General features: G+C 32.6%; 2 protein-coding genes across 2 annotated transcripts; one reads left to right on the top strand and one right to left on the bottom strand.

Moving 5' to 3' along the window:
• The first annotated feature begins 3,751 nt into the window (after positions 1-3,751).
• Positions 3,752-4,986, top strand: LOC136777168 (putative nuclease HARBI1). Its single transcript, XM_066733243.1, has 3 exons — positions 3,752-3,789; positions 4,112-4,379; positions 4,453-4,986. Exons 1-3 carry the CDS (start codon positions 3,767-3,769, stop codon positions 4,984-4,986), a joined length of 825 nt encoding a protein of 274 aa, XP_066589340.1. The 5' UTR covers positions 3,752-3,766.
• Positions 4,987-5,900: 914 nt separating this feature from the next.
• On the bottom strand, positions 5,901-6,825 carry LOC136777167 (uncharacterized). Its single transcript, XM_066733242.1, has 5 exons — positions 6,817-6,825; positions 6,695-6,766; positions 6,529-6,616; positions 6,148-6,296; positions 5,901-5,999 (listed from the first exon to the last, which is right to left on the bottom strand). The coding sequence occupies exons 1-5, from the start codon at positions 6,823-6,825 to the stop codon at positions 5,955-5,957; spliced, it is 363 nt and encodes a 120-aa protein (XP_066589339.1). The 3' UTR covers positions 5,901-5,954.
• Positions 6,826-8,269: the final 1,444 nt, after the last annotated feature.

Here is an 8,269-nt window from a genome sequence, read left to right as displayed (position 1 = left end):
ACCAATATATATCATTTGTATTATAACATTTAATTATTTTATATATGCTTGTCAAATTAATTGTAATGAATGACACACCCTATAAATAAATAATTCAGTTCACCGATCTAACTTCTTTTATTAAATTTTAATTTTTCGTTTCTTTTCAGAATGTCTCACGAAGAGCAACACGAACGAAGCAAGTACACTTTTATTACTATTTGAAATATTTCATAATATATATAACATTGTACTTAATGTTAATTCATTTTTTGTCTTATATTTATACAGGCGGTCGTTCTCGAAATGCAGCAGCAGCCGATGCAGCAGTGCTGCATTATTATGACCAGCGCTTGGATTCCTTAGAAGGAACCATCCAAGCGCTGGTCAGACAGCAGCAACAACAGCTGCTGCATCAACAAATGTGGATGCAACAGCAGCACCAACAGCAGCAACAACAGCAGCAACAACAGCAGCAACCACAGTAGCAACCACAGCAGCAACGGCAGCAGTTGCAACTGCAGCAGCAGCAACAGCAGCAGTAGCAGCATCAGCGGCAGCAACAGCAGCAGCATCAGCAGCAGCAACAACAACAGCATCAGCAGCAGCAGCAGCAACAACAACAGCGCCAGCCTTCGGGCCCTTCGGCTGCTTTAGGAGCAGTGGTGCAAAGGCCACTCCCTCGTGGTAATATTTCATTATTAACAAATATTATACATTCCTTTTTGAAAAAACATTTCATTCCCATTACATATAATATTAACAAATTTTGAATTATATTACAGTCAGAGGAACAGAAGGCGGAAAGGCACGCCGCCATTGGGACCACCTTAGCCGTGGAGGTAGAGGAGGAGGTGTGAGAGGAAGAGAAGTAGGAGGAAAAGGAAGAAGATTGGGAGGAAGAGGAAGAGGATCGGGAGGAAGAGGATCGGGAGGAAGAGGAAGAGGTGGAAGGGGGAATAGGGAGGGGTTTGGTGGCAACACTGTAGTTTATAAGAATTATAACTTTTATTAAATAAAAATATAAAACGAAATTATTGTAGTTCATCTTTACTTAGCGTCGATTCCTCCTTCAAACACACATCATAATACCAAATTCCCGCACACAATCAATTATAATAAGTCTTCACTTAAGGTATAAGCAAATAGCCCCGAAAATGTTAGGATTCTTCCATACAGGTGTGTCCGAAGGTGATTGGTAGGAGAGGAAGGAAGAGCAGAAACATCGTTCGAGGAGTGAGTGCGGTGTAGGAGTTGCTGTATAGTCGGAGCAATGGATAAATTAAAAGATGATTTACCTTCTATTACTCGCGAAATCACTTTAATAAAATGAAGGTTCTTAATTCTTCGATCTATTTCAGAGATTAGCTGTTCGACTTGGCCTATATTGTCTGGGTTCAACGGCCTTTAATTTTTGCTTCAGGTAATAAACACTGCGTGTTTATCACGCTGTCCTTTTCCCGCGCACTAAGCAGCGGTCTCTCTCTCGCACGCTGTTTGGATTAGCTCTTCCTTGCACAGAGAGAAAAGTCTTTCCATATTATGTATAATTATTACATATATATAGAAATAAATATATGTAATCCTTTAAATACTGCATAGATCTAGATAGTCATAAAAACTCTTTGTTTTGATTAATCGCTTCCTATCTGTCGCTCGTGTATGTTTACATTGCGAGCGCCGAATAGCTGTTCGGGAATAAAAAGCTCGCAATGAAAATAAGTACTGTAATTTTACTTATAATTCAATATATGATTCTCAAGCTTATTTAGTAAAAGATTTTAATAGAGAGTCTTATGTTTAGAGAAATTAATACTTAATTTTAACGTTGCCTATGTACATAATACGTATTGATCTATATGTACATATAAATACATTACAGAACGTAATATTTCTGAGGTAAGAATTGTTTTGGTAATAAACGCACGTGCTTTCCCCTAAAGGAAGAAGCAAAACAAAGATGCGACTGAGAGAGAGAGAGAAGTCCGATAGCCGCTCCTTATCGCACTCATAATATGCCAATGCTACGAGCGTTGATTATTTATCTTCGTTCTTGGCTATTGGAAAAACTTTTGAAAACAATTCAACATATAGTTATTCTTCAATTTTTATTCCATTATGACAGAATAATAATGAATAAAGCTGTCAGTTGATCGTTTATTTATACGGTATTTCAAGTCTGTATGAAGACTTTCTGTTTATAATACATCGAAGAAGTCTCGTGGCTCAGGCCGTAAGGTAACCGCGTGGCAATTCGTGGGTCCGGGTTCGATTCCCGCTCGGTGCATTTTTTTTTTTTTTTTTATGATTAAATTTTTTTTTAATGGCCATTGACTCACAAAAATCAATAATAAATGAAAGAAATGCAGATCCTACGGAAATAAACGAAATATAACGAAGAATTTGTAGTTAAAATAATTATTATATATCAAATACGCATTTCCTTAATTTATTATTGATTTAAATAAGTCAATGCTTATAAATAAATATGCTGAAAAACATGAATAAAGGCATTGTCCTGCAAATGTAAATAACATCGAAGATTCGTAGATTTTCGGCAAAGCGAAGCGGAAAGATTTTGCCTCGAATCTTCTGCTAGACGGCTAACAGCGAGAAAGAGAGAGAGGTCCGAGAAAGTATCTCCGCTCTCTTTTTAATTCGAGGATAGCCGAGAGCGAGCGAAGCTAGTTGACACATGTATGGACGCTTCGCTTGTGCTCGTGACCATCGAGCAGCGGTAGAAGCGGGGATGGCTCACGCAAACGAGCCTGCATTTGTGGTCGTAAGTGGAGGGGGAAATTCTGTAGACCGACGGTCTACTTTCTGGCAACACTGGTGTGCGAGCCAGTGTCTGGCGAGCCCACGTGACTTGGTGGAGGGGAATAAGGATAGAGCTTGGAAATCAGCCGAAAGTTGCAAGCCGTTCCGACTTCCGAGCCCTGGGTTAGTTCCTCCAAAAAATCTCATAGTTCCTAGGTGGCGCTGCAATCACGGCCCCAGGCCCCACTTCTTAATACGGCAGTGTCACCCCCCTGTTTCCCACTAGGATTGTCACCCTAGGCTCGAAGGCAATCTTTAGCCAACCTAAAATCCTGAGCAATATAGGCTGCGTTCCGTTATTACTGCCAGTACTCAGTACAGTAAATCTCTAGTAACAGTGACGTCATTACAGTATACTGCAAACAGCGTTCCGTTATTACTTTGTACTGCGAGTATACTGCTTAACAATTAAAACGGAACGGATTTTAGTATACTTGCAGTAAGAATCGTAAGAAGTAAGAACCCTTCTTACATATATTTACAAGTCTGCTATACTTATACATATTTGCTTAGATTTAAAGTCAGATCTATAAAACTGCTCTTTTTTAAATAAAAAGATGGAAAGGGAAGAATCAATTTTATCCATAATTAACTTAATGATATCAGAATTAGGTACAGATTCTGACGAAAATTGTAGTGATGATGATGAAGTGTTTCTTGCGACCACAAGCATTATTCGTGTTCCAAGAATAAAAGTTACAAATTATTTTCATCGTATAGTCTGTAATTATTCTGATGCTGATTTTAAGTCTCATTTTCGGTAAGTTTTAGCAAGCACATTTATAAATTCAATAAATTCTTTAAGTATAGTATAAAATAAATCCTGAAAACCTTTTGTTGTAGAATAACGCGAAGCACATTTTCATTTTTAAATGAACTTTTGACACCCCACTTAGAAAGAAAGTCAACAAGATATGGACGGCATTCGCTTTTACCAGAAAAGCAATTGCTTTTGGCATTATGGCTCATGGCAACTCCTAATTCATTTAGGTAATTTTGTATATATTATTAACCTTTATTATACACATGATAGTTGAGATGTATCACACAGCCTAACTAACTAATATTTGTTTCAAAATTTTCTTTGTGAAAGAGATGCATTACAATGTGCGAAAACTTCCACAAATCATGTCCAGATTCTGAATCTCAATGCTTTGAACATGACAATTATTTGCTTTTTACAAGGAAACTTTAAAACGAAAACTAATTAGTGTGGTGCTCCTTGCATATACGATGAAGATTAATTAACTTATAAGTAATAAGTAATAAATATTAAGGAATATCATATTATTTTATTTAGTTTATGTTACAGGTGTGTCAGTGATAGATTTGGGGTAGGTAAAGCAACTGCTTGGAGATCTGTGCGAAGAGTGACAAATGCTATCTATAGTTACCTACACACATTTATTAAGTGGCCCTCAATAGAAAAAGCTAAAATTACAATGAATAAAATTAAAAATGAATATGGGTTTCCTAAAGTAATAGGGGCAATAGATGGCACCCACATAAAGATTGCTGCTCCGAAAGTAAACTCTGAGGCTTATGTCAACAGAAAAGGTTACCACTCTTTGCAACTACAGGTAACTTATTTACTTTTTCTTGGCTGACTGTTTTTTGTTAACAATCTGTTTACATTCATTTTAACATTTTTAGGCTGTTTGCAATGAAAATCTCGAATTTATTCATGTATATTGTGGAGAAGTTGGATCTGTTCACGATATGCGCGTTTTCCGACTATCAAATATTATAGATATGTACAGTGACGAGAACTTTGTAGAGAATAGTCACCTCCTTAGGGATGCTGCATATGAAATACAAAAATTTGTAATGGTACCATTTAAGGATAATGGCCATCTATCGCAGCAGCAAATAAAATTTAATACGATACTCTCATCATCAAGAATGATAATCGAAAGAAGTTTTGGTCTCTTAAAAGGAAGATTCAGAAGTATTTTAGACAAACTTCCTATGACAAGGACAGATCTTATTCCTCGATATATCATAGCTTGCTGCATTTTACACAATATTTGTGTATTAAAAAATGATATCATTAATATTCCTATTCTTGTTAACGAAGCTAGAGAAGAAATTCAATCAAATGTTAACACGAGTAATGTTAACCTATTAAAATCTGAAGGAATAGATAAACGAAATGCTATCATGTATTTTCTGAATAATGAAATATAAGCTTTTATTTTTCACATTTTAATTATCTTTATTACATTTTAACCTAAAATTTCCATGAGAATTCTCACATCGCATGTGAGACTTGACAAACACATGCATTATTTTATCCAACATTTGACACAAACTAAGCTGCGATAATGTATTTTCATTTTAAAGTATTAATAAAAAAATATGTTCAGCTAACTTAGTTAGACATTCAGAAACCAGCTGCTTGATAACTGAAGAGTCTGTTTTTATAAAAATAAATAGTTGATGTTATATTCTGTTCCTTCCATCAGTGTAAAGACAATCTTACCCATTAGTTTTACTCCTCAATCATACAAGATTTACTTTTTCTTAAATAATAAAATGTTTACCATTTTGCCTTTCAATCTATTCTATTTTTATCACTTTTTACTATTTTAATTTGTACGTGTTTTTAAAATAAAAATTTGCAACAGAGGCAACATCTTTTACATAATGATAGTATAATAAACTTACAAAATAGGTGAAAATACTGGCAGGATAATAATTATTATATTTTGAAAATATTTTGAACTTTAACTTTATTAAAAAATTATATTTTTGTATCACTAAAAGATATATAAATTTTCGTAATTATCTTAATTCTTATTGTTATTTTATTAAGCCACTTTTCATATAGATTTCTCATTAATCAAGTTTTTCTATAGTTCTTTTCAGAACTTTTAGATTTTTTACAGCTTCGAGTATTATAGATCTATAAGAATTAAATATGATACAGGTTTTGTAGATGATTATCTATTATTTGAAAAGGAAAATCTTACCATGGCAGCAAATGAGGTAAATTAGTTCCTGCCATTAAATACAATTGCAGGAATGACAGAAGCATTACTTGACACATCTACAAAACACTCAACCTTCTCAGTTTAATAAATGGAAATGAGGAAAAATGAAACATAAAGCCACAGAAGGCCTTATATTATTAGTTGAATTTAGCCAGTAACGTTTTAACTAGAATCAATTGCAGTTTCAGTTTCTCTTTGTACACGTTTCTGGAAACAAAACATTAATCAGTTATTATATATATATTTCATTTAGTTTCTGTCAAAAAATCATCTGATCTTTTCATATTAGTTTATTTATATAGGTTAGTTCAAAAATCTTAAAAATTATAAAAGAATAATACTTTCTGTTTTATACCTCTTTAGTAATGTTTCCCAACAAATATTGCAATTTATTAAATTGTTTCATTTTTTCTTCATGCCTTTTATTTGCATCTTGTCTGCTCAACTTTTTTTCTTCCAGTAACAATTGCAAAATATTATTTTTTGTCTTTTTCTTCGGGGGTTCTTAAAAAACATTATTCATTAATTGATATAAGATATGTGTAAATATATATACTATGTTGATAGCATTTACTTAATCTGAGAACAAGTAGAATTTACAATGAAATCATTGACACCATTTTCTATACATGAATGCCATGAAAAATTGAATTAAACCATTTTTTCAACATATCTTCATACGGTTAGATATATATATATATTTATTATTAGATAAAAAATATGTAATAAATTATACCTCCATTTTCTTTATCATCCTCTACAGAGGTTCCTGCAACTGCAATAGGTTCGATCCATGGCTCCCCCTCAAAAATTTCTTGTAGCATCTGAATATATTCATTTATATTATTTAACATTTTAGTATTTAAGCAAATAAATTAAATTCTATGAAAATATATTCTTACCTCATAATATTTACAAGTTTTCCGATCATTACCAGACTTCTTGTTGTGATCTTTCACTTTCTTGAAAGACCTCTTCAAAGCTTGTAATTTAGTATTACATTTTTCTGGACCAATTTGATAGCCTCTCTCATTTAATTTTGAAGAAATTAACTTAAGTAAATTTTTTACTGTAATCTTTTTATCTTTATTTTCTTTATAAATTATTAATAATAATTTAGTTTCAGTATCTGACCATATATGTTGATCCGTAACTGTATCTAGAAATGATTAGATTATTATGCGATTAAACAATATTTACACAAATGTATAAAAGCTGATACTTACGACTGGCACTTTCAGTGTTAATAATTTCAGCAGTTGTGAGAAGATTATCACCCAGAAGCTCGGGATCATCTACCAATTCTTCATTCAATTGATTTCTTTGTAAAACGTATTTTTCATACAAACTATTGGCAAATCTGAAATCTATATGAATTGGACAAATATTAAAATGTCAAAAAAAATTATATGAATGGCTAGAAACGATTTTCATATAAAATATAACATACCAGAATTTGCTTTCGTGGCAGTTTTTTTATCAACAGTTATTCTTATTTCCTCGTTAGTTTCTTGATTTATAAAAATCAGTTCATCAGTGCCGGTTTCCAACGCCATTTTATTTTATGACTTTACGCTTTTACTGCATTTACCTCACCTCGCTGAGTACAGTAATTGCAGTAGGAAATGACGTAAAATTAATGACGTCATGAATTTCCCTAGGACATTTACAGTATACTGGAAGCTTACTGCAAGCTATTTCGGAACGATTTGAAGTATACTTGCAGTAAACTTCCAGTACATGCAGTAATAACGGAACGCAGCCATAATTGGCAGCACTACGTAGATGGCGTTATTGCGCTTCTTTAGAATTTGATGCCCATTTGAATAATATTTTTGTTTACTCTTGTTTTTTCAGGCATTCTTTGATATATTTTTTTACTATAGTATCAAATCATTCAATAATTTGATTAAGCTATTTGATTAATTCTTATTAATTACGGTCAATTTAGGTAAAGTTTAAAAATAATCTATCAGTCTTATCGGACCCAGTCTTCTAAGTATTTATATATATACATTAAAAATTAATGTTACAGAAAATTTAAACAATTATATTGAATGTAAAAAAATCAAATAGAATACATTTTTTAAATTTATAACAATTTATGAGAAAAAATATTTTATTTCTTATATTTATCATTTATTAGCTAGCACCTATATATCATTTTTGCTATATGTTTGACGTTCAACACGCAAAATTATTGAAAATATCGCCGTCGAAGGGTGAAAAATAGACAAAAATTAAGTTGTAGGTGACAGTGGGGCAAAATGATCCCATGCCGAATAATTTAAAATAATGAATTCATATTTATAGATACGATAGACAAAAGCTATAATACTTTCTATAAAAAAGTAGAAAGCATATTTTAGTGCTAACATTCTGAATTTTATGAAAAGAAAACGTGTTATTCAAGTATAATAATCGCTTAACGGGATCCCTCAAGCCCTCTGTAGCCAATATTACGGAAAGAAAAACGA

The sequence above is a fragment of the Prorops nasuta genome, unplaced genomic scaffold (genome assembly GCF_024137725.1).
Source record: "Prorops nasuta isolate Cenicafe-Biocafe unplaced genomic scaffold, Cenicafe_Pnas_1.2 PNAS00010, whole genome shotgun sequence".
In the NCBI taxonomy this organism is placed as follows: domain Eukaryota; kingdom Metazoa; phylum Arthropoda; class Insecta; order Hymenoptera; family Bethylidae; genus Prorops; species Prorops nasuta.
Note: the sequence above shows the minus strand (reverse complement) of the source record. Positions and strands in the feature narration are given on the sequence as shown.

What these genes read in the sequence shown, in the direction of transcription:
- LOC136777168 (XM_066733243.1), top strand. Translation starts at nt 3,767, where the DNA reads ATGGCAACTCCTAATTCATTTAG. An exon ending in GCAACTCCTAATTCATTTAG is followed by an intron (nt 3,790 to 4,111) that starts GTAATTTTGTAT and finishes TTTATGTTACAG; the next exon opens with GTGTGTCAGTGATAGATTTG. An exon ending in ACCACTCTTTGCAACTACAG is followed by an intron (nt 4,380 to 4,452) that starts GTAACTTATTTA and finishes TAACATTTTTAG; the next exon opens with GCTGTTTGCAATGAAAATCT.
- LOC136777167 (XM_066733242.1), bottom strand. An exon ending in AAACTTGTAAATATTATGAG is followed by an intron (nt 6,617 to 6,694) that starts GTAAGAATATAT and finishes GAATATATTCAG; the next exon opens with ATGCTACAAGAAATTTTTGA. An exon ending in TGGGAAACATTACTAAAGAG is followed by an intron (nt 6,000 to 6,147) that starts GTATAAAACAGA and finishes TTTTGTTTCCAG; the next exon opens with AAACGTGTACAAAGAGAAAC.